Source organism: Macaca fascicularis, chromosome X (assembly GCF_037993035.2).
Source record: "Macaca fascicularis isolate 582-1 chromosome X, T2T-MFA8v1.1".
NCBI classification, from domain to species: domain Eukaryota; kingdom Metazoa; phylum Chordata; class Mammalia; order Primates; family Cercopithecidae; genus Macaca; species Macaca fascicularis.
Window position 1 is genome coordinate 124,398,902 of NC_088395.1, and position 26,300 is coordinate 124,425,201.

At 36.0% G+C, this 26,300-nt stretch overlaps 1 protein-coding gene across 10 annotated transcripts in view; it reads right to left on the minus strand.

Annotated features, from left to right (window-relative positions):
* Positions 1 to 26,300, minus strand: part of KLHL13 (kelch like family member 13) — a 415,357-nt gene that overhangs the window by 138,616 nt on the left and 250,441 nt on the right. For 2 of the 10 annotated variants that reach the window (XM_015444084.4, XM_015444080.4), the window contains exon 2: positions 1,918 to 1,975. The exons of the other annotated variants lie outside the window; for them this stretch is intronic. In XM_015444084.4, the coding sequence (XP_015299570.1) occupies positions 1,918 to 1,926 (9 nt within the window). In that variant the 5' untranslated portion in view covers positions 1,927 to 1,975. The remainder of the gene's footprint in view (positions 1 to 1,917; positions 1,976 to 26,300) is intronic. 10 annotated transcript variants of the gene reach the window in all.

Here is a 26,300-nt window from a genome sequence, read left to right on the forward strand (position 1 = left end):
GTAAAAGAAAAACACATCATTTTGCTTTCTTTGTACAAGAGATCTTTAAGCTGAAGGATTCTGGTTTTTGAGTGAATCTATAGCTGAAATCTAAAGTCCGTGCTCTAAACACTAAGCAACATCTAAATAACAACAAGAAGACATAAAAGTATTTCTTCAGCAATGACAAGTTTATTATTGCATTTCTTAAAAAATAAGTATTAATCATTTGCTGAAATGACATAGACTAATATGAATTAAGAACCCTCTTTAAGGTCCACTCCAATTTACATATCACAGTCAGTCTTAGAAATATTGTGAGTACTGTATTAAATTATAAACTGTCTCCTTAAGAGTTTATCATATTCCTCAATATTACATTAAAAAGACAAAGCATTTCCTTCTAAATAGGTACAACACTGTTTAACATCCTATTCAATCAAAAGCCACAAGTCAATTAAATGTAAAACAATTAAAACCTGTTCTGATAAAATTCATATAGTCAATTTACTAAAGTTTTAACTCTTTTTAATAAGTGATTTTCAAATATGGTTAAAAAAAAAAAAACTGGCAAATCACCAGTCAGAACTCCTTAGAAAGCAGCATTTCAGATACAAATATTTCCAGCAGAAATCACCATGTTACCAAATTAGGTCACTCTACGTTTACTGTGCAAGGGATTCAAGGGAGTACAGCATGCAGGTCTGGATAAAGGTAACAGTTTTTCTGGATCCATAACAAATATTTTTAGCAAATTTAAGAAAATAACAGAAGGCATAAAGGGAAGTGTAGGTAGCTCTATCTTTTCTACAATCTTCATAGCCACAGTAGAAGCCATCTTATGGAACACATTCAGACCCACAGTTCAACAATAGATAAAAAAATGTTAAAGTAGGATATGGTTTACTTTATCATTTGATATAGAACTAAGGCTTTTGATTTGCACAAATGCCTGTTAATTAAATCTTGGCATGGCATCTTATTTCATAAATTAACCTCACTACCATGATGAATGCATGAACTGTCACTTACAGATTTGGTTTCTTTAAAACAGATATAGAATGTAAAGACACTTGCAAAACAACCTGAATTCAGAATCTTTAGGACTTTTTACAATTTCCTCCAAATCTTCTATAACCACAGGGCCAAAACTGATGTAAAATAAGTGAGGGTCTCACCTCAACCACAGAAATTTAAGGGGTTGCAAAAGAAATTCAGTAATAAAGATGAATATGCTAGGCATAGTGGCTCATATCTGAAATCCCAGCAACTCAGGAGGCTGAGGCAGGAGGATTACTTGAGCCCAGGAGTCTGAGACCAGCCTGGCCAACACAGCAAGACCCTCAGCTCTAAGAAGAAAGATGAATAATAATTTAATGTAATATTTTTAAAAATCTACAACCAACACTATACTTGATGATAAAACATTAGATGCTTGCCCCCTAAAATCAGGAACAAAACAAGGATGTCTGCTCTCACTGCCTCTATTCAACATTGTGCTAGAAGCTCTAGCCAGGGCAATTAGCCAAGAAAAGGAAATGAAATTCATCTTGGAAAACTCAGGGAAATAATTTTTTCAAAGAAAAAAAGGCACCCATATTGGAAAGGAGGAAATAAAACAATTTTTACTTTATTTTTTTAGAGCAGATGACATGAGCTTGTATGTAGAAAATCCTACAGAATTGATGGAAGACTATTAGAACTAAAAAAATGAGTCCAGCAAAGTTGTGGGATACAAGATCAATATACAGAAAAATAAATTTTATTTCTATACATGTGCAATAAATAATCTGAAAATGAAATTTAAAACAATTCCATCAATATAAATATAAAATACTCAGAAACAATTTTAGCAGAGAAAGTACAAAATTTATATTCTGGGAACTATAAAACATTGCTGAAAAACAAAATAAGATCTAAATAAATGGGAAAACATACCATGTTCATGGATTGGAAGCCTTGATATTGTTAAGATGGTAATACTCCCCAGAGTGACCTGCAGATTTAACACAATCCTCATCAGACTCTCAACTGACTTCTTTGTAGAAACTGACTAGCTAATTATAAAAGTCATATTTAAGTACTCAAAAGCCACATGTAGCTAGTGGCTATTGTATTGGACAGCAAAGCCTTAGCTGTCCTGGGTAAAAAAAAATTACCTTTTTACCCTTTGAATTAATTTACAGTAGATAATATACTTATAAAATAATTATTTATATTAAATTCTCTTTGTTCAAATAACTCATGTGATTTCTTTCTCTTGATTAGACCCTGGTTGATACATTTATTCAGGTAGTTTAATTATCAAGGCAGCATGGTAATAGGCCTGTAGAAGCTTAATGACATAAGTTCAGTTGTCACCTTCTAGCTGCACAAGCAAATTACTTCATTTCATTTTCAGAATATTGCTAGGTAAAAACGGGGAGCCAATACCCACTTCCTCAAGTTTGTTGTGAGAATATATGAACAGCTGACATATAATAGGTGTTCAATATATTTTACTTTTTTATTCATTTCTTTATTATCAGCCTCCAAGCACTTAAATGTATCTATCTCAGCTACAGCCTCCCAGAATATTTCTTCCCCTGTCAAAACCACACTGTACTTTGTCCCTTTCCTTGGGACTTTTTTTTTCAGCAAAGGTTTATCTTTAAGTGTAATCACAGCAGAACAAGCCTGGAGGACTCACACTTCCCAATTTCAAAACTTACTATAAAGCAGTGGTAATCAAAACAGTGTGGTGTTGGCACAAGGATAGATCAATGGAACAGAATCGAGAGTCCAGAAATAAAGCCATGTGTCTACAGTTAACTATTTTCCATAAGTGTTTCAAGATCATTCAATGAGGAGAGGAAAGTCTCTTCAACATATGGTGCTGGCACAACTGGATAGTCACATGCAAAAGAATGAGGTATACACCATATACATATACATTTGTATATACTATATACAAATCTTAACTAAAATGGATCAAAAAACTGTTAGAGCTAAAACTCTCAGATAAAAACAAATTTTTATGACCTCGCATTTGGCAAAGGATTTTTAGACAAGACACCAAAAGCATGAGCAACAATAGATAATTTGGACTTAATCAAAATGTAAAACTTGTGCATCACTGGATATTATCAAAAATGTGAAAAATCAGCTGGGCATGGTGGCTCACACCTGTAATCCCAGCACTTTGGGAGGCCGAGGCAGGTGGATCACGACGTCAGGAGAGCAAGACCATCCTGGCTAACACAGTGAAACCCCACCTCTACTAAAAATACAAAAAAAATAATAATAATTAGCCAGGTGTGGTGGGGGGTACCTGTAGTCCCAGCCACTCAGGAGGCTGAGGCAGGAGAATGGCATGAACCCGGGAGGCAGAGTTTGCAACGAGCCAAGATTGTGCCACTGCACTCCAGCCTGAACAACAGAGCGAGACTCTATCTCAAAAAAAAAAAAAAAAAAAAAGTAAAAACTCCTACTGAATAGGAGAAAATATTTGCAAATCATATACCTGACAATAAATTATATGTAAGGATATACAGCAACAACAGCAATTTAAAACTGGACAGCTTCCTTTAGGCCCAAACAGTCATCTTCCAGTAACCTGCCAAAATGATGAATATAAAGAGAGAGAGGCACTGGTACACGTTTTCTACGCTTTTTAGAAAACATGAAGTTGTCCAATATCAAAATAGCCAGAAGTGATGACGCCAGGAATCTAACCCAGAACTGTCTGATTTTAAAGCCTCTCCATTACATAGTTACCAACTTAGCCCTTTAAATTCTGATGTCAGCCCACTGTTTCTCATACTGATGTCAATAATTGCAGCTCAAAGTCAACAGTCTATTAACAGTTTTGATTTGCCTTCTAAACATGAAACTACAGAGTAATACCTCCAGAAATCCCTTCCCCTACTCTCCCCATCATTTTTATTTCTCTTACACAAAAAGTATACCACACTAATTTAGTGCTCTGTCTTTATCAGCTTCCACCTTCCTATTACGCTCTCTTTTATTTCATTCTACAGCTCCTCTCAGAGTTCCTAAACACCAAGTACTTTAATAGTTCTCTACTCTTAAATCCATGGCTAGTGTCTTGATCTTTAAAAAAAATTATAATCCTTTGCTATCTTGATGAGGTATTACTTCTTCTGGGTCAATAACTACAGTTCAGTTATGCAAGGTGTCCAAATGAATGCTGGTCATGAATTTATCACCCAAAATATTTGTTGACTTTTCCTTTTAAACAGGATAAATTAAAGCACAATTTCTTTCATTAAGGCAGAAAGAATTTTACTTTCCAATAATAATCAATTACAAAATGTCACTAAAACAATCTACTGGAAAAGTACCTGAGCTTCTGACTATTAAGCCACACTATCCCTTTTAATAGACAGAATGAAAATTGACAGTATTTTATAATATAACGTCTAGAATGAACCAATTTTGCAGTAACTTCATCTCTTCAAAAGACAGTAAAGAAACAAGTAAAAAAGAGGCCTCAGAGACAGAATAGATATCACAAAGCTCAAGCACAAATGCACATTCATGTTAGTAACTGACACACCCCTTAGTCCTTCACGTACAATTCTAAACCTCTTTGGCCAACTGGTTTTGATCATGCAAAAAATCAGAAGAAGGAGAGAAAGAGCTGAAGGAAGACACACTGAGGCATGACAGAAGAAAATGCAAAAGCTGTTCAAGGAACATCAGAAGAGTACAACAATCTGGGATCATATGTTGTAGAAGCAAATAGTTCTACAAGTCTCAACAGATCCTACAGCATCTCTAAAACACTTTACTGTAAGAGCTGTAATGACAGCCATGAGTCAGCAGGAAAAAATTTAACCAAAGTATTGGAAATGAAAAATACATTGATGTTAAGGAGATAAAATCAGTTGTAAATAAAAATACAATAAAACAAAATTCTGGAACAGTTCATCTCCTAAGCATTTAAGAAATCTGAAGTTTTAACTGTTACGAGTAGCATCTTCACTTTTCTTCTCATGCTGTTTTCACTACAAATATAGCAAATTCCCTAAAGTTACATCAATCACCTTAACCCTGCTATCAATGTATAAGGGAGCACAGTCCATGATGACATCCATTTTAAGCGATTTGGGGGCTTACAAGGAAATTTCACTCTCTATCACTACAGAAATATATTTTTAATGAAGAAAATGCATTTTGGAGACACAAACTTTATCTAAACCTTCAATACCAGTAGTACAAATAATATAGCAGAGTATAACATCTTTTCCAAGCATCAGGACATGCACACACACACCCCCAACTTGCCTCCAGGTAAAGTGTGCTTCGGGTTCTCGGTCCTACCAATTAAATGCTCCAAACTCTCTCTCGGGGCTACACTGACCTAAAATATACTAGATGATGAAACTTCTATTCTCAGGGAAGAGACATTATACTATAATGGTTAAGAGCATGGACCCTGCAATTAAGCTATCATGGTGTTCAATTCTAGCTCTACCACTGAACTGTGTTACCGTGAGCACTTAACTACTGTCTGTAAAACAGAGACAGAGACAGCATCTAGCACTTAGCATTACTCATAAATGCTGGTAATATGTAATATGGCACATCTACAAAGAATCAGGCACTGTGCAGAACGTTAGGAATATAAAGATGAACGAGGAACAGTCACCACATTCAAAGAGCTCAGTCTCATGGAGAAAACAGACATAACGGAGCATATAAATGCTACGACTGAAGGTATGTGTGCTATGACACTATGGAATACAGAGGAAGAATGCTTATCTCAGCATATTCACAGAGGACAGGTATACTGTGTCTTAAAGGAAGTTATGTAAGCAAAACAAAGGTTACAATAATATCTCTTGAGGCACAATGAGGGTAATCCTTGTGCATCACGTACACCTGGATGTGAGGTACTATGACTTTGTAAAGTGTTATATGTACATTATTGAGTATAAAGGTATTGAAAAAGCCCTATGACCCACAAATCTCTCCCTCATCCACCAATCAGGCAGCCTGAAATCCCCACAATAAATGTCCATCTAACAAGTATGCCATTACATCATTTTTGGAAATGCAAAGTACACCTAAAAATGGAAGCAGATGAAACAAGAAGTATTATTTATAGAATTCTTCTATGTACCAGACACTTTACATTATTTACCAAATCTTCACAACAACCCAGAGAAGAAAGTATTATTATCCTCATTTTAGATTAAAAAAAAAAACGGAGGCTTCTCAGAGTTCATTAATATGCTCAAGGTCACCATTGCTAAGTGGCTGATTCAGAATTCTAACCTTGAAAATCCGAACTGCAACCACTAAATTATACTGCTATCTTGGCATACTAACATGGAGATAACACATATTAAGAAGTATCAATCAGTCACTGTATTAGTTTGCTGGGGTTGCCATAATAAAGTACAAACTGGGCAGCTTAAACAACAGATTCAACATGTCATCACAGTTGGTTTCTTTTGACGTCTCTCTCCTTGACTTCCAGATGGCCATCTTCACATGGTCTTCCCTCTGAACCTGCCTATGTCCTAATCTCTTCTTAAAAGGACACCAGTTACATTGAATTAGAGTCTACCATGAAATACCCTATCTCCACACATCACCACATTCTGAGGTACTGGTGGGGTTGGGACTTCAACATCTGGATTTCAGGAGGGCACAATTCAATCCACAACAGTCACACTGAAAAAAGACTCCTCTTCCAAGAGAAAATGGGGATTAACCTTAAGTGTTTTTAAATCATAAATAAAATTTGTGGAGGTTGTTTTTTAAGAAACGTAAGCATATACATTTAGCTAGGAATAGCCAATGAGTCCAATACCCCTGAGGAGCATTTTGGAAATGTGTGGGGTACTTTTACCACTCAAAATTATTGAGAGAAACCACTAGCATTTGGTGGGCAGAGGCAAGAGCTATGGAATACATGGAGCAGTCCCAAACAATAAAGAACGGTCTCATATCCCAGAAGAGAGAAATACCCTGCCAGGTGAAACTTAACACAATAAACACAAGGAACACTGCTCTGTATACTAATACAGGTAGATTTGACAAGAAATTAAGAGAAAAGCCCAATAATTTAGGGCAAAGTCTTTATGGAGGCAGAAGCTTGAATCAAATAAAGACATTGTCTCAAAACTAAATTATATATCCACTCTATGCACTACATAGTAGAGCATTTCTAATTATGTATTTGTTGAAAAGAGTTTAGTACAATAGTGCAGTTACTGCAAAGGCAATGAAACCTCTGCAAAAATGGCAGAGGATATTTGAGTCCATTCTTAAAGATTACAAACAAACCGTTATTAAATTCGTAGAGACACATGAACCACAGGGATCTCAATAAAAATTACTGAAGTTGAATTCTGAAGAGCAAATTTTTAAAAAGAATACAAATTACTTAAATGTTTCAAATTACGAAATTTTATGTGTTAAAAAAAAAGTTTTGTAACACTAAGAAACATATCCTGTAAAAACCCATATTGAAAGTATTCATTTGGTGATTGCCTGTTATTTTTCTATCTTTTTTGTATAGAGACATCTACTGCCCCATCTTCTCCATAGCTTACTGTTTTATTGTTTATCTTTCTAATCCATCCTTTCTATTTCTCATCACCTAGAGAAGAATTTGGTCATCAAGGTCTTTTGCGTTACCAGAAACCTAAACCATGTCTTAAAGTGCTAGTATTTCAAAATAGAAAATATGCTTTCTGTGATACCTCATCCGTGTCTTGTTCTCCATCACAATATAGGAAATTACTTTGTCACTACCCTTATAAATGTGGCCCAAGTCCTTTGTGAGAATATCATACTTCCTCATTTTCGATTTTGAGAGTCTAATTTGTCATGACATGTTTTCTCAGCTTCAAGTATTTCCTTCTTTCTCTTATTATATACAAACAAGTCTGGTCTGTGGTTATTTATTCTAACATTTTTATGTTATGGTCCACATGTACCACTAATTTTTCATTTTCTGTAGCTTTCTATACAGAATTACCTTGTTACTTCTCATAAACCTGAACTTATTCTTTAGAAGTAGGTACAAGCATTATTTCCAAGATTAGGCTACAGACATAAAAAAAGAATTTTTTTTTTAAAAAGAAGTAGGTACAAGCATTCACTACTTCACTACATCTTCTAGTACAGTTGGGCCCTCACAGTCATATCCTGAAATATGTATAGTTTCATTATAAATTATATTTATTTATTCTTTATATTATAATCATGGTATTATGATTTTGTTATATGTATATAAGTAGGTCCTATTACCTATAAATTCTATTTCCCATTAATTAAACAAACTGTTACAAAATGTTTAAAAGGGTAAGGTCAAGGTCTGATAGGGTTGAAAGCCACATATGGTGACTTACAGAGACCAGAACCAGGAGAACACAGAAACTGTCCCCGAATCTGGTGACAAGGAAAAGGAAAATGTTATTTTCTACTGGTCCTCTGACTAAAGAGCAAACACAGCTAAGAAACTGTAGCCAAGAAATTGGAAGCAAAGAATAAGTAAAAGAAAAAAATAGAGAAGTGGTTTATAAGAAACCAAACAATTAACTGTGAATATGCAAAACTGGTAGTGTTTTTAGATCTAACCTAGCAGCAGCCTAGCATTGGGGTTGATTAAGGGTTGATCTAAATAGATATGAAGAGAGACTAGTTAGAATTTCAATCCTGAAAGACTGCCAATAAACTGGATTTGACTAATAGGTCAATTAATTAAATCCATAAACCATGCTCACCACTACAGTAAAATTTGGTTGTACATCAACGAACCTGTATATGTGCTGTACTTTAGAGGAGTGGAAAAAGGGAATCAAGAAGTCAGGGAGAATAAAAGGTCAAAAGATCACAATACCAAGAGTTTAGCTTCAGAAGAAGAAAATTGTGTCACTAATAAGCTCCCATCCTGTCTCCAAGCTTACCAATGAGAAAAACATTAGAGGTACTGAGATGAACTACAGAATACAATTGGTTCAACCCATTAACTCTAAGTGGGCTTCATTTTCCCTACACTGGGCCAATATCTGGGCCAGTAACTCAGCTTTACTTTTAATTAGGTACTTTCAGAACAGAAATGCTGAGAGCAGTTTGGTCAAAACTCTTTATGTTTGATGCTTAAAGTATGTCATGCTATATTACTTTGTCCCTAGAAAAGGTAGCTTGTAAAGGAATAGCCACACTATTAAAGAACTAAAATAGCATGATTTTGGTTGCTCCTTTTATGCCCTAAAGGGTAGCAGCAATGTGAACTCTGGAGCATCTAGCTCATCCTCATCTCAAATTCCTCTATTTCACAAAGGTCGTTGTGAATTCTTAATAAAGCATTAAGCTAGATTTACTTTATATCAAATTAATTTGAAGTCATGAGCCACATCTGATCAGACTACTTACAAAGAGAGCACAGTCTTACCTTTTGCTAAAGTCTTAATGCATATTCTTCACCATGCAGAGACAAAAATTATTATAGTTATTTTAGCAATTACGCCCTATCAGCTGTTATACATTTTTTCTGACTAAGTCTGAAGTTACAATAAACCAAATAATTGCTCATTTTAGTTGTATTGGACAAGGCCATTTAGGTTGATAAATTAGAAGGTAAACCATCATTAACTCACAGGTAAAACTCACAAATATTTGAAGGACAGTTTTACCTCTATATCATCAATACCAGACAACTTAAACTGTTTTATGTAACTATTACATAAAGCATTTATGTTATAAAATTTGTCTTTAATAATAATTTCCAAAGCATACATATTTTCTGATTTTTTACTTAAAAATGTGTTTTTGAAAAATAACAGGTTTCAAGTGGATAAACATGGAAAGCTTAATATACTGCCTTATACTATTTAGCCAGTCTTTGCTTTCCTCTTCTTGTTTGTTCAGACTAAAAAAGAAAGGTCAGCTTTCCCTTTTTCCCTCCAATTCCCAATTTAGCATGCATTAAGGTTTAGAATATAAGGTTAAAAAACATTTCTCTCCAAACTGAAGAAGCCACTGCTATTTTTAAATATTGATTTATCACTGTAATGACCTCTAAAAAAAATCCATGTGCTTAAGTGACTAACATTAAGTAACTGATATGACTCTCTTTTTGCTCCAGATATGGAGAAATGATTATCATATGTTTGCCACTGAGACTGTCTTAAGTATACAGACAAGAAAATGAACTGAATAGCTTCTGCGTAGTCCTATTTATAGCCTCTTTTAGAAAAGTTTAATAAATGTACTTTCATACCCCCAAACAGTAGAGTGAAGAGAGAAGAAACTGTGGAGTCACACAGACTTGAGCTTAAATGCTAGCCTCACTACATATTTGCTAGCTGTTTTCTGTGAGTTTTAGTTTCTTCACTGCTTCTAGGATAATAATGCCTACTTCTCAAAGCGTGGCTATAAGGGCTGAATAGAATAAAATATGTTAAGTGACTGACTAGGCAGAGACACAATAAATGTTGAGTCTCATATCTTCCCTTCCTTGCAAATTGGAATTTTAATATATCTAAATGAAAACTCTGCAGAGGTAAAATTGTAATGCATGTCTAATATTTTAAATATTAATTTTCTTTAGCCTGTAACACTTTCAACTGCTGGATCGACAAGACGTTCAGTATGTGGATGACTGCCACCTTTGAAAATAAAGAGTACTCTGTGGTCAATATATTTGACTAAATTTCTATGTGTTATATAAGTTTAATTATTTTTAACATGAAAGTAATAAAAGAATAGTCATCCTTTGATGTCAGTGTGACTTTCCTAGTTTTGTAATCCTTAACTTAGTTTTTATTTTTTTAATACAATGAACTTTTTATAAACTATATTCTGAAAACCAAATTAATTAAAATTCATTTTAAAAGGTAAATGTATACCAACCAGCATTTTGTGAACTTGCAGTAGACCCAACACCCTTCTCAGTCTATGAGAACTGCATACCGTCTACCCACAAGGCAAACATGGGTTGTTCTTTCTGATCTAACTACCTTTGGGCCATGCTGATTCGAGCAGAAGTGGAACTTGTCCTAAACTAATTATATATACTATCTCTCCTGGGAATTGGAGCAGAGCAATTCTAGTCTGGCCAGAAGTAATCTCAAGGTCTCAGGGCAGTCATATGCACAGAGAATCAGAGAAAGCCAGTCTTCAGAAAGAGAGAGGTGTAAAGGACTCACATAAAAAGAAACAGAGCCAATGTAGCCTGGAACACAAATGATACAAGAAGCAAGAATAGCTCCCAAGGTTACTGAGCCCTTCTAGCTTCCTGCCCTTGGCCTCCCTAGGCCCCATTAGGGTAGAGCAAGCTCCAGTGTGTTTCTGCTACGTAGAAGTAAAAGAAACTTAACTAAGACAGGAATAGGTAATGAAACACAAATACCGAAGAGTTATAGCTCCTCCAGGACTGGACATCGCTATTTTAATAGATACTAAAATTCTACAGTATCACAATAAGTTCCTTCTATTACTCCATTTACTGTTTTTTTCTGACAACATAGCTGACTGTATATTATCTAAAAATTTGTAAAGTCATAACAAAAATTAAACTGTGTTTAGAGAAAAACCAAGTAGAATTGTTACAAAGCAGACAGAAAAGGGTAATGACAGGTAATATTTATTTAGTAGTGGAGGTGCTGAAGATTGTGAGTTCCAATTCAGAAAGATAGTTAAGCCAGTATGCTTTTTAAATTATCTGGATCCAGTCATGAGACATGAAATCTGTTTAGTGGGTCAGGACAAGTGTTTATTTTTAATGAAACAGAACTACAGGGGTAAAATAGTAAAAATAAATATTGGTAAGTATTCTTTCATGACACAATTTGCTCCAGATACTACACACTTTTAAGTCACTGAACTACGAAATCAACTATAGTTCTAACTTCTGGCCAGGGTCAAAAGAGCTTAAATGTCACTAACAATCCCATGCTTCCAAAATACCAACTGGAGGCAATAACTCCCAGTAACACATTTCCATAACATATTTATTTTGTGAGTTAGACAAATAAAAGTATTCCTAGCAAATAAATCTTATTTGCTTTAAGTTAACTCAAAGTGGATCACAGATCTAAACATAAAATACAAAAATATACAACTTCTGGAAGAAAAGATGGAAGAAAATCTTCAGGATTTTAGGTTAGACAAAGATCTTGTAGCTATGAAAAACATGATCCATGAAAGAGAAACCTGACAAAATGATCTTTATCAAAATTAAAATATTTTGTTATGAGAAAATCTACCTAGAAAATGAAAAGACAAACCACAAACCAGGAAGAAAAATTGCAACCCACACATCTGATGAAAGATTTACATCCAGAATCAATAAAAAAAAATACAACTCTACAATGAAAGACAATCCAGTTTTTTCCCTTAATGGGCAAAAAATCTGAACACATACTCAAAGATATATGGAATAACAAATAAATATATGGAAAGATGCTCAAAATCATTGGTCATTAAGGTACATGCCCATGAACACAATGAGACAATTCTTTATTCTTCCCATTAGTATATACATAGAGTTTCCAATAGTTTCTCATTATAAGTACAGTCATGCATCACTTAACAATGGGGATAGGTTCTCAGAAATGTATCATTAGGTGATTTCATCATTATGCAAACATCATAGAACACACTTACACAAACCTAGATGATATAGCCTATTATATACCCAGATTATATGGTATAGCCTATTGCTCACAGGCTACAAACCTGTAATGCATGTGACTGTACTGAATACTGTAGGCAACTGTAACATAATGGTCAGTATTTGTATATCCAAGCATATCTAAACTTAGAAAAGGTGCAGTAAAAATATGGTTTAAAAGATAAAAAATGGTACACCTGTATAAGGCACTTAGCATGAATGGAGCCTGCAGGCCTGGAAGTCAGTTGCTCTGGGTGACTCAGTAAGTGAGTGGTAAGTGAATGTGAAGGCCTAGGACATTACTATACACTATTGTAGACTTCATCAACACTGTACACTTAGGTACACTAAATTTATAAAAATATTTCTCTTTCTTCAATAATAACCTTAGCTTACCGTAACTTTTTTACTTTATATACTTTTTAATTTTTTTACTTTTTGCCTGTTTTGTAATAACTTAGCTTAAAACACATATACAGTTGTAAAAAATATTTTATTTCTTTATATCCTTATTCTATAATCTTTATTCTATTTTTACATTTTTTTTTCACTTTGTAAACTTTTTTAAAACTAAGACACAAGCACATAGGCCCACACAGGGTCAGGATCATCAATACCACTGTCTTCCACCTCCACATCATATCGCGCTGGAAGGTCTTCAGGGGCAATAACATGCATGGAGCTGTCATCTCCTATGATGATAATGTCTTCTTCTGGAATACCTTCCAAAGGCCCTGCCTGAAGCTGTTTACAGTTAGGTTTTTGTATACATAGAAGGAATATACTCTAAAATAACAATAGAAAGTATAGTAAATATATAAACCAGTAACACAGTCATTTATTATCAAGTATTATACACTATATATATACACATGTATATATATACACACACACACATATATATATATAAAAAACAGTGTTGCTATACCTTTATACCACTAGAAGCAGCACAGTGGGGTCGTTTACACCAGCATCACCACAAACACGTGAAGAATGCTTTGCACTACAACATCAGGAGGGATCTGACTTCACTAGGCAATGGGAATTTTTCAGCTCCATTATAATCATATGGGACCACCATTTCGTAGGCAGTTCATCACTGGTCGAAAGGTTATGTGACACATGACTATAATATCGCATTCTTATTTACACATCTTTGCACACACACAATTTCTGTTGGATCCAGTCTTCAGAACAGTATCACTAGAAAAGCGCAAAGGGTAGAGAGTAAGATGGCCGACTAGAAGCCCCTAGCCCTCCTCCCTTCCATAAAGACAAGCAAAACAACAAATAAACAGTTATATTTTAATGAAAATAACTAATGAAGCACACCAGGGTACGTCAAAGGAGTAACACAAACCTTGGTGAGCACAGAAACTCAGGAGAGTCACATAAAGAACAGAAGGAAATACTAGGACTCCATCACTCCATCCCCCATGTGAGATCACCTGGGAACCAGAAGGAACTTTTCTCTGTGGTGCAAAGGTAGGCAAGAGGATCCCAGCAGCCCCCATCAACCCTTTGGATACCTACAGTCCTCACTACTGGGGTCCCCTGCAGTCCTCACTAGCATTAAGCTCAACTGAGGGAGCTGCCTAGAGACCACAAAGCTGTGATCCCCCCACAGGTAAGAAGCCAACACTGTGCCCCACCCCAAGTGGCCCACAGGTCTACTGCACTGAGAACTAATACTACAGTATGTCTTGCCCCAGGATGAGTACGAGTAGTCACAGCACATCTTCTTCCCTGAGACGAAACTGCCTTCAAACCACCCCTGCTTAGTGGCCCTATATCCCCAAGTCCAGCTGTGAACAATTGTCCCTTCCCTGTGGGGCCAAGCAATGGTGGAACTGCTCCACCCACTCCTTCCCCCACCCCCTCAGGCAGAGTTGAGGCTGCACAGTCCCTCCTGGGGAACCCACACTTTGGCAGAACAGCTCCATCTTCTCTCAGCCATGCCTGCACCCTGCCCCTAGGGACCTGAGCTGAATCTGCACACTGCTGCTGAGCAAACAGCGCTTTGGTGGAGTCCTGCATCCTGGTGAAAACAGGGCCACCCAGAAGAGTCACACACACACACACACACACATGCGCTAGCGCACACACACACACACAGGCGCGCGCACACACACACACAGGCGCGCGCACACACACACACAGGCGCGCACACACATACACACACCCTCACCTGAACTGAAACTGACAATTGCCCCTTGGGAGTTGGTGCCTTCACTGAGCTGAGCAGCTGCACATCCCTTCAGGAGGTATTCCAGAAAAAAAAAAACATTGTTACCATAGGAAATGACAGCTCCATGCACGTTATTGCCCTGAAGACCTTCCAGTGAGATAAGATGTGTTAAGTGGAAGGCAGTGAAATTGATTATCCTAACCCTGTGTAGGCCCAGGCTGATGTGTATGTTTGTGTCTTCGTTTTTAACAAAAAAAGTGTAAAATGTAAAAAAAAAAAAAATAACGATTTTAAAAATAGAAAAAGGCATATATGTGGTAAAAGCCAAGACTTCACCATTACACAATATACCCATGTAACAAAAGTGCACTTGTACCCCTTACATTTATACAAATAAAAAACAATATTAATTCTTCCAGTTCATGAAAAAGGAAAAATGCTTACATAAAGAAATTATATGTATATATATAGATAGATATAAAAAATGAATTTTTGTATAGCTGTGCAATATGTTTTTGTTTCAAGCTAAGTGTTATTACAAAAGAGGCAAAAAGTTTTAAAAAATTAAAAAGTGTATAAAGTAAAAAGTTACAGTAAGTTAAGGTTAATTTATTATTAAAGAAAAAATATTTTTTATAAATTCAGTAGAGCCTAAATGTATAGTGTTTATAAAGTCTATAGTAGTGTACAAGAATGTCCTAGGCATTCACATTCTCTTCTCACTGACTGACACCCATACAACTTTCAGTCCTGCAAGCTCCATTCATGGTAAGTGCCCTATGCAAATGTACCATTTTTTATCTTTTATACCATATTTTTATCATACCTTTTATATGCTTAGATATATTTAGATACACAAATACTGATCATTATGTTTCAACTGCCTATAGTATTCAGTACAGTCACATGCATTACAGGTTTGTAGCCTGTGAGCAGTAGGCTATACCATATAGCCTAGGTGTGTAGTAGGCTCTACCACATATGTTTGTGTAAGTACACTCTATGATATTCACACAATTACAAAATTGCCTAAGGATGCACTTCTCAGAATGTATACCTGTCCTTAAGTGATGAATGCTCTGTAAGCATTTAAGGCTACAAATTTTCCTTAAGTTTTGCTTACGCTGCACCTCACATGTTTTGCTATGAAGTGTTTGTTATTGCTCAGTTTTAAGTAGTTTACATTTCTATTAGGATTTCTTTGACCCTATGTGTTGTTTAAAAATGTTTTTCAATATCCAAACATGGCTATTTTTAGTTATTTGTTTCTTATTTTTAGCATAATTGCACAGTAACCAGAGAATATACTCTAATTTTCAGTCCTTTTACTAGTTGTTGAGACTTGTTTGATGGCCTAGTATATTAAAATATGGTCAATTTTAATAAATGTTCTGTCTGTACTTGTGAAAAGACATTTTCTCCACTTGCTGAAATATTCTATGTATACTCAATAAATTAAGCTTGATAATTATATTCAAATTATGTATAACCATACTAGATGTTTTTTGTCTGCTTGTTCTATCAGTTACTGAGAGAAGTGGTTTAAATTTTTCCATTCTAATTGGTAGATTTGTCATTTTTTTATTGCTCAGTTTTGCTTTATGTATTCTGAAGTTATGCAATAGATCCACAAAATTTTAGAACTGTTTTCTCTGCGTGATGAATTGAAGACTATATCATGATGTGGTCAAATGGAGAAAGAGGTTGGGCATAGTGACACATACCTGTAATCCCAGCACTTTGGGAGGCCGAGGTGGGAAGACACCTGAGACCAGGAGTTTGAGACCAGCCTGGGAAACATAGTGAGACCCCCATGTCTCCAAACATTTAAAAATTAGCCAGGTGTGGTGGTGCATGCCTCTATTCCCAGCTACTCAGGAGGCTGAGGTGGGAGAATTGCTTGAGCCCCGGAGGTCAAGGCTTCAGTGAACCAAGACTACACCACTGCACTATCACCTGGGTTACAGAGTGAGACACTCTCAAAAAAAAAAAAAAAAAAAAACCCACAAGTGAAGAAAGAAGTCCTCATTCCCTCTATTTCTCCCTTCTCCCCTATATTAGTCTGTTTTCACGCTGCTGATAAAGACATACCGAGACTGGGCAATTTACAAAATAAGGAGGTTTAATGGACTTACAGTTCCATGTGACTGGGGATGCCTCACAATCATGGTGGAGGGCAAGGAAGAGCAAGTCACATCTTACATGGATGGTGGCAGGCCAAAAGAGAGCTTGTGCAGGGAAACTCCCCTTTATATAACATCAGATCTCGTGAGACTTATTCACTATCACAAGAACAGCATAGGAAAGACCCGCCCCCATGATTCAATTACTTCCCACTGGGTCCCTCCCACAATACGTGGGATTCAAGATGAGATTTGGGTGGGGACACAGCCAAACCATATTATCCCCCAATATCATCCTCTCTACATACACTTGGCTGTGGATATGATAGTAGATTGACTGAAATTTTAGACCTATCTATACTGGGGGTTGCTGTTAACATTATTGTGATACAAATGTAGAATGTAACAATAGAAAGTCATAGAAGAATTAAGGAATAATTCTGAAAGTTGAGGGAAGGGATGTTTGGAAAATAATGGTTAAACTTCCTAACAATATAAAGTTGGCTATCCAGACTGTATGTCCAGCTTAGTTTTATAACTTTTACTCACTTCCACCAGTCATGACTTCCCATTTCTCTTCCTTGCCAGTAATTGTCATGTGAGCCTGCCTCTATTTCACCCTCGTATCTGTCAGGGAGGTCACTCTAGATCAAATCATATTGTTTCAGTGCTGGGACAGACCTTAAAAGATTCTATTATCTTCCTACCCTTAACATACTTTATAAATGAGGAACCTGGGTCCTCATAGCTAACTAATTTTTAGCAGAGTAGAGATTAGAAACAATGTCTCTCCTTTCTGACTCCCTTGTCCTATTTTTTCTGCTTTTTTCCATTTTAGTTCCCCATTATAGTCACAGATTTTGCTATCTGCTAATTACTGGAATGTTCTACCTATATAAACTGTTAAAAAAAAAACTGTTTGTTTCTCCTTAGGAGTCTCCTTGGTGTGAAAGAACACTATGACCTTAGCAGAAATGTGGGTTCTACCTAAGGGTTTGTTTGTGAAGTAAAATCCTCAACCATAAATCTGTCAGCCCTTGTAGGTTGAGAAAAAACTGGTTCTCATAAGGGTCCAGAATCTCTTTTAATGCATATTTATGAGTCTGACCTGGCAGCAGACATTCATGTGCATTTCATCTAGTGTAATAAATTTGTTGGCCTCATCCTGCTGTGGGGGTTGCACCTGCATTTTTCTTAGTAAATCGTGCTTTCTTCACTTATCATGCAAACTGCCAGGCCAGGAAATTTTCCATGGATGTTCCCACTCCTTTGGATTATGCCACTGCTTTCTATATGAGCTGGCTGGAGCAAGATAGGGTAAATATCACATGTCTTTCAAGCCGGTCACTGAATTTATGACCATGGCAAACATTTTCCACTGGTGATTTTGTAGGAGCTTACTGCCAAGTTGTAAACTCTACATAAAATATCTGTGCCCATAATTATTATCTACATTTGAAAACTGGACCTCCAATAAAGTCATTTTTGATTCAATGCCACCCACCCCCAAATTGTTTCACTATAAAAATTTGATAAGATTTTCTTGGGGTTGTGAGGTTGCTTCTATTTTATTTCTTTCTTTTCCCCTGTCCCAACGTGGGCACATTTAATTATCCCTCCCCAAGTGTTCCCTTCCCTTCTAGAGATTCACTATTTATATTGGGAGTTACTGATAGAATGCACTACACATATGAATAGTATGGGGGAAATAATACATTGAGAACTACTGGTTCAGCCCCTTTGGATTGGAAATTGTTTAGATGGTCTGTGAGGCTTTTTGACTCAGTATCTCAGATCACTGCTCTTTTCCCAAGCTCAATATACTACAGTTAATATTCTTGTGTCTGTGACGCTTCTGAGAGGTGACAAAGGTTTATTTCAGTCTTTATTAGACAACATGTATGGGTTAACTAGGCAAAGTGGGGAAGGGAGTGGGCATTCCAGGCTGAGGGAGTCACATAAGGGAAATAAAACATAAACTAGAGCAGAGAAGTCAGTTTGTTTGCTGTGTGTAGAAGATTATGAGAATTAGCAAGTGACCAAGTCCATACTGAAGGGTTTATGTGTAACTCAAAAAAAGTTTTTTTTATACTGATGATACTGGGGAGCCACTGAAATACTTTCAAGTAAGAGTGACTTCAGAATAGCATTAGCAGTATTTATGAAAATGCAGTTGAACAAACTGAAGGAGGGCAAGTCCTGAAGTCAGTGGATCAATTAGAAAACTGATAGAGTAATTCAAACAAAAGAGTCTGAACTAAGAAAAAAGAGAGAGGAGGGATGAATTGAAAGCTATTGGACGGTTTCACTACTAGAATGGATGCAGGAGTGAAAAGTGGGGAGGAATAAAGAATAAAGCTCGGGTTTCTGGCTTGCACTACCTGGTGCAAGACCTGCCATTCCCAGTGGCATGGAATAAAAGAGGAAGGGGGAGAGGAAAAAGAAAATCATGTAGGATAGGATGAAGAGTTAAATTCTGGGCAGGTTAAAATCAAGGCACTGTGTGCCATCCAAGTTATCTAGTAGACACAAAAGAATTAATAAATTTCAATGAGATCTTTCTTATTATCAGGAGATATTCTAACTGAAGGTTCGGTATGCTTTACCAAAAGTTCATTATTTGGTCACTAGTGTAATAGTATGCTAGATTATATTTCTGTGTCATAAGATATTTGTGGGGAAAAACTGTTTTTAAATGCTTCATTAAAATAGTTAAGACAGTTTTTTTTTTAAGTAAAAGCAAGTTTATTAAGAAAGTAAAGGAATAAAGAATTGCTACTCCATAGGCAGAGCAGCCCAGTTTCTAATTTTATGTTTATTTGAGCACTAGGAATTTCAGCATTAGTGATTATTAATATTTATACTTTATTTTACAATAGTTTTTGTCTCTTCTATTTCTTCTTTCTTAATAAGGTTAAACTGCAGTTTCAGTTGAGGTCACTGGCACCTTATTTAGAAAGAGTAGCATAAGAAGGGAATGTTGTAATATGTTCCAGGATTGAGGTTTATTTTGAAATTAATTCTTCTGAGAGGTTTTTTTTAAATGTGACTGCAATGTAACAAAACTAACCAATCACAAGATAAATTATTATACACAATTGGGATTTATCTGCAACTTTAAAATAACTTGGAAGTTTTTTGGTTATGTGATCACTATAGTTTCTGAAGCATTATCATTTAGTTAGACCTTTCCAGGAATTTGTTTAGCATGCCTTAGATAAAACTGCTTCCTTTTTAAGGAGGTGGCTCCAACAGCAGTCATTGCATTGGGAGAAGGACTGGGAAGAAGAGACTCGTGGAGCATTTTGTAGAGAAAAAAGGGTCTAATGGTTAATTTGTGTGTCAACATGGTTATTTGGTCAACCATCATTCTAGATGTTTCTGAGTAAAGTAGGTTACTTTGCGTAAAGTAGGTTATCCTTCCTAATGTTGGTGAGTCTCATCCAATCATTTGAAGCCCTTAATAGAAAAAAAACTGCTCCTTTTTCTGTCCCCCATTCCCAAACAAGAAGACTGCCTTTGGCTGGAGCTTCAATATTAACTCTTCCCTGGGTCTCCAGCCTGTAGGCTTCCACAGTTCCTTAAAATCTTTTTTCTCTTTCTTTTCTTTCCTCCTCTCCTCTCCTCTCCCCTCCCCTCCCCTCTTCTCTCTCTCTCTCTCTCTCTCTCTCTCTCTCTCTCTCTCTCTCCTCCTCCTCCTCCTCCTCCTCTCAACCCCTATCCCTTGACAGATAATCTCCTAATGGTTCTAATTCTCTCTGAACAACCCCAATTATTAACACAGGGAGAAACATACTTTTGCTTTATTACTATATTTTGCTTTCCACATCCACCTCTGTGTTTCCTCTTGGCTTGGTGCTTTCTGGAATCATGTGGCACACTTGATTATGGCTGAACTTCAGTGAAAGGGCTAAGACCTTACAGTATAGCAAGGCACACTGCTTGCTAGCTGGTGTGATGGGTCTCCAATGAACTAGGCTAAGTACTTAATGAGTTTACAACTGGAAGCAATCAAACATCTATATGAGACAATGCCAAATGTGATCAATTCTATAAGAGAAAGTTAAGTAGCATGCAGTGGGAATCTACAAAAAGTAATTACTTCTGCTTGGGCGAATGAGGACGTTTGGGGCTGGTCCTTACGGATGGATGAAGTTTAAATTACTACCTTGTTGTGGAGGGTGTGGGAGTATAAAAGTATATTCAAAAACGAGGGAACATGGTGAGAAAAGGCCTGGGACCAGGGAAGTAGGGGGTGCATTATGAATAAGGAAAGATGTTACTTATTATGCACCAGTATTTTGTGGGGAGCACTCACCAAGGAGATATGCTCAGAAATAAACAGGCCCTAGAAAGGAGACAGCCTGCTGTTTTCTCTCAGCAGCCATGGAATATAAATGTGTACAAATACAAGTTTACATGTATTCTCTGTTTTCTTCCATCAAAGTTGCTTCTGTTTGGGGACACCACAGCCTTACCATATAATTTGGTCTGTTCTGTCTGGGACTAATTTTTACCTCTGGGTTAAGTGTCACTCAGGGAAAAAATGAACCTTGGGGTCTGACAATCCCTACTTCACAATTGCATTCATAGTCATAGGGGCTTGCAGCTTCATGGGAACATTTACTCTTTGCTAGTGAGGCATTCTTTTGCAATAATTCAAAATGAGATGGCATATATAAAAGTACCTTACAAACTCTAAAGTAATGTACAGATGCAGACATTATTATAAGTTTTTTTTCTAGAAACAGTGGATATTATGTGAATGCCATATTCAAGTTTTTGAGCAAGGTTCTTACTCTAACTTTCTGCAATCGAATATCTGTGTAACAACTTTTGTTTTAAAAGTTACTTTTATTTTCAAATTGGCCATTTTTGAACCTCATTCAAAGGATTTACTTAGTAGAGGTAGCAGAAGGGGTTCCTTATAGTTTAGTGTCACCTATAGCAGTTTGTTGGCAAGTTCGTATTTCATAATCACAAATGATGGTCCAATATATAATACAAATCACATGGGTTTAATTTTAAACATTTTAATTAGGTGTATTGAGGTGTAATTTACATATGGAAAAATTCACACTTTTTAGGTGTACAGCTGAGTTTTGACAAAGATATAATAGTCATAATTACAACCATAATCAAGATACAGTATAGAACAATTCCATCACTGTACAAATTTCCTTTATGTTGAATCACTCACTTTTCACCCCCATTCTCCAGCAAGTACTGACTTGTTTTCTGTCCCTATAATTTTGCCTTTTCCAAAATGTCATATAAATGGAATCATAATATATTTAGCCTTAATGAGTCTGACCTCTTTTAGTTGATTAGAATTAACACCTTTGAGATTCATCCAAGTTTTTGTATGTATCAGTACTTTGTCCCTTTTTATTGTTAAGTAGTATTTTTTTGGTGTACATATACCACTGTTTGTTTATTCAATCACCAGTTGAAAACCACTCAGACTGTTTTCGGTTTAAGGCAATTATAAATAAAGCTGTCATAAACATTTATATACATATTTTTCTGTGAACATAAGCTTTTACTTGTCTAGGGTAAATACCTTGAAATGAGATTGCTGGATCATATATTAAGTGTATGTTTAACTTTGTAAGAAACTGCCAAATTATTTTCCAGGGTACTCATACCATTTTGTACTTCCATCAGCAATGTATGAGAGTTTTACTTGCTCACAATCCTTGCCAGCACCTTCGCATTGTCAGTTAGGTATTCTTTTTTTAATTTTAGACATTCTAGTAGGTTTCTAGGGGTATCTCATATTTTATTGCAGGTAAATTATACTACAGTAAAATTGATCATCTAAAAATAAAAGACAATCAACAAAAAAGGATAAAATAATAGTAATATGCAAAAGTGACTAAGAATAAAAATTCAAAGGAGAAAAAGAATTCACAAAATTCAAAAGAAAAGCACAAATAGGGCAAATGATTTGAAATTGTAAATTCGCCAAAAAAGAAATGTGAATATCCAAGAAGCACAAGAAAAGATTCAGCCATCTCTAGCTAAATATCAGGACATAAAATAAGGCTTAAAAGATGTATAGGAAGTCTAGCCAGAGCAATCATGAAACAGAATGAAATAAAAGGTATCCAAATAGGAAAAAAAGAAGTTAAACTATCCCTCTTTGCTGATGATATAATTCTATCATTAAAATACCCTAAAAACTTCACCAAAATGCTACTAGAACTGATAAACCATTTTAGCAAGATTTCAGGACACAAAACCAATGTACCAAAATTATTAACCTTTGTATACACCAAAAACACCCAGGCTGAGAGTCGAATCAAGAACACAATCCTATTTACAATAGTCACAAAGAAAATGAAATACCTAGGAACACCGAGAACCAAGGAGGTAAAAGATCTCTACAAGAACTATAAAACACTGCTGAAAGAAATGAAAGACAACACAAATAAATGGAAAAACATTCCATTCTTGTGGATTGGAAGAATCAATATCATTTAAATGGCCATATTACCCAAAGCAATTTACAGATTCAACGCTATTCCTATGAAACTACCAACATTATTCCTCACAGAATTAGAAAAAAACTATTCTATAATTCATATGGAACCAAAAAAGAGCACAAATAGCCAAGGCAAAAGGAAAAAAGAAAAAAGCCAGAGGCATCACACTACCTGATTTCAAATTATACTATAAGGCTACATAACCAAAATAGCATAGTACTGGTACAAAAACAGACACATAGACCAATGGAACAGAATAGAAAACTCAGAAATAAAGCCACATACCTACAATCATCATATCTTTGACAAGGCCAACAAATACTAGCAATGGGAAAAGGACTCCCTATTCAATAAATGGTGCTGGGATAATTGATTAGCCATATGCAAAAGAATGAAACTGGATACTTGCCTTTCACCATATACAAAAAAAATTCAAAATGGATTAAAAAGAACTCAAAGTATAAAAAGTGTAGAAGAAAACCTATGAATACCCTTTTTTTTTTTTTTTTGAGACGGAGTCTCGCTCTGTCACCCAGGCTAGAGTGCAGTGGCGTCATCTTCATCTCGGCTCACTGCCAGCTCCACCTCCCGAGTTCATGCCATTCTCCTGCCTCAGCCTCCCGAGTAGTTGGGACTACAGGCGCCTGCCACCACGCCCAGCTAATTTTTTTCTTTTTTTTGTATTTTTAGTTAGAGACGGGGTTTCACTGTGCTAGCAGGATGGTCTTGATCTCCCGACCTCGTAATCCACCCGCCTTGGCCTCCCAAAGTGCTGGGATTACAGGCGTGAGCCACCGTGCCCGGCCATGAATACCCTTTTCAACATCAGCCTGGGCAAAGAATTTTTGGATAAGTCCCCAAAAGCAATTGCAACAAAAACAAAATTTGACAAATAAGACCTAATTAAACTAAAGAGCTTCTGCACAGCAAAAGAAACTATCAACAAAGAGACAACGTACAGAATGGGAGAAAATATTTACAAACTATGCATTTGACAAATGTCTATTATCCAGAGTCTATAAGTAACTTAAACAAATCAATCTGCAAGAAAAAACCCCATTTTAAAAATGGGCAAAGGACATGAACAGACACTTCTTAAAAGACATACAAGCAGCCAAAAAGCATATGAAAAAATGCTCATCACTAATCATCAGAGAAATGCAAATCAAGACCACAATGAGATACCCTCTTACACTAGTGAGAATGGCTGTTATTAAAAAGTAAAAGAACAACAGATGTCAGTGAGGCTACAGAGAAAATGGAACACTTACACACTGTTGGTGGGAATGTAAATTAGTTCAGCCGCTGTGGAAAGCAGTTTGGAGATTTCTCAAAGAACTTAAAACAGAGTTACCATTTGATCCAGCAATCCCATTACTGGATACATACCCAAAGGAAATTAGATCATTATACCAAAAATACACATGCATTTGTATGTTCATCATCATGCTATTCATAATAGCGAAGACATGGAATCCACCTAGGTGCCCATCAATGGTGGACTGGATAAAGAAAATGTGGTACATAGACAGCAAGGAATACTATGCAGCCATAAAAAAAGAAAAAAAATCATGTCCTTTGCAGCAACATAGATGCAGCTAGAGGCCATAATCACAAGCGAATTAACACAAGAACAGAAAACCAAATGCTGCATATTGTTACTTAGAAGTGGGAGCTAAACATTGAGCACATTTGGACATAAATATCGAAACAATAGACACTGCAGACTACTAGAGAGGTGAGGGACAGAGCGCAGCATGGGTTAAAAAGCTACCTATTGGGTATTTTGCTCACTACCTGAGTGCGACATACTCATGTAACAAACCTGCATATGTATACCCTGTATCTAAAATAAAAGTTGAAAATATTTTTAAATACTCCCTAATAAGAATAAATTATTTTTCTATCAAATTGTGTGTACACCTGTGCCAAAGAAAAAAGTACATCAGATATGTCAAGGGGGTGGGCAGATAGTTAAACTCACTCATCATGGGAGCATGACCTTTGGAACAACTTGTCAATATCTATAAAAAATAAGAATACAAATACCACTTGTTACAGTGGATTTTTTGTTTTTTTTAAAATTGATACATAATAATTGGACATATTTTGGGGGTACACATAACATTTTTGATACAAGCATACAATGTGCAGTGATCAAATCTGGGTAATTGAGTTATCTATCACCTCAAACATTTATCATTTCGTTGTGCTGGGAACATTTCAAGTCTTCTAGCTATTTTGAAATATTCAATAAATTATTGTTAACTACAGTCACCCTACTGTGCTATTAAACACTAGAACTTATTCTTCCCATTTAACTGTATGTTGGTACACATTAACCAACCTCTCTTCATTCCTCCTGCTACCCTTCCCAACCTCTAGTAACCATCATTCTTCTCTCTACCTCCATGAAGTCAACTTTTGTATATGAGTGAGGACATGTAATATTTGTCTTTCCATGCCTGGCTTATTTCACTTAACATAATGACTCCCAGTTCCATCCATGATGCTACAAATGACAGGATTTAATTCTTTTTAAGGCTGAATAGTACTCCATTGTGTGTGCGTGTGTACATATACATATATACGTGTGTGTGTGTGTATATAAGCTTTTCTTTAGTCATCCTTTGACATACAGTTAGGTTGATTTCATATCCTGGCTATCGTGAATAGTGTTGCAATAAACATGGGAGTGCAGATATTTCTTCAATATGCTGATTTCCCTCCTTTTGAATATATAGTCAGCAGTGAGATTGCTGTATCACATGGGAGATCTATTTAGATTTTTTTAGGAACCTTCACACTATTTCCCATAGTGGCTGTACTAATTCACAACTCCACCAACAATATGTAAGTTCCCTTTTCTCCACATCGTCCCCAGC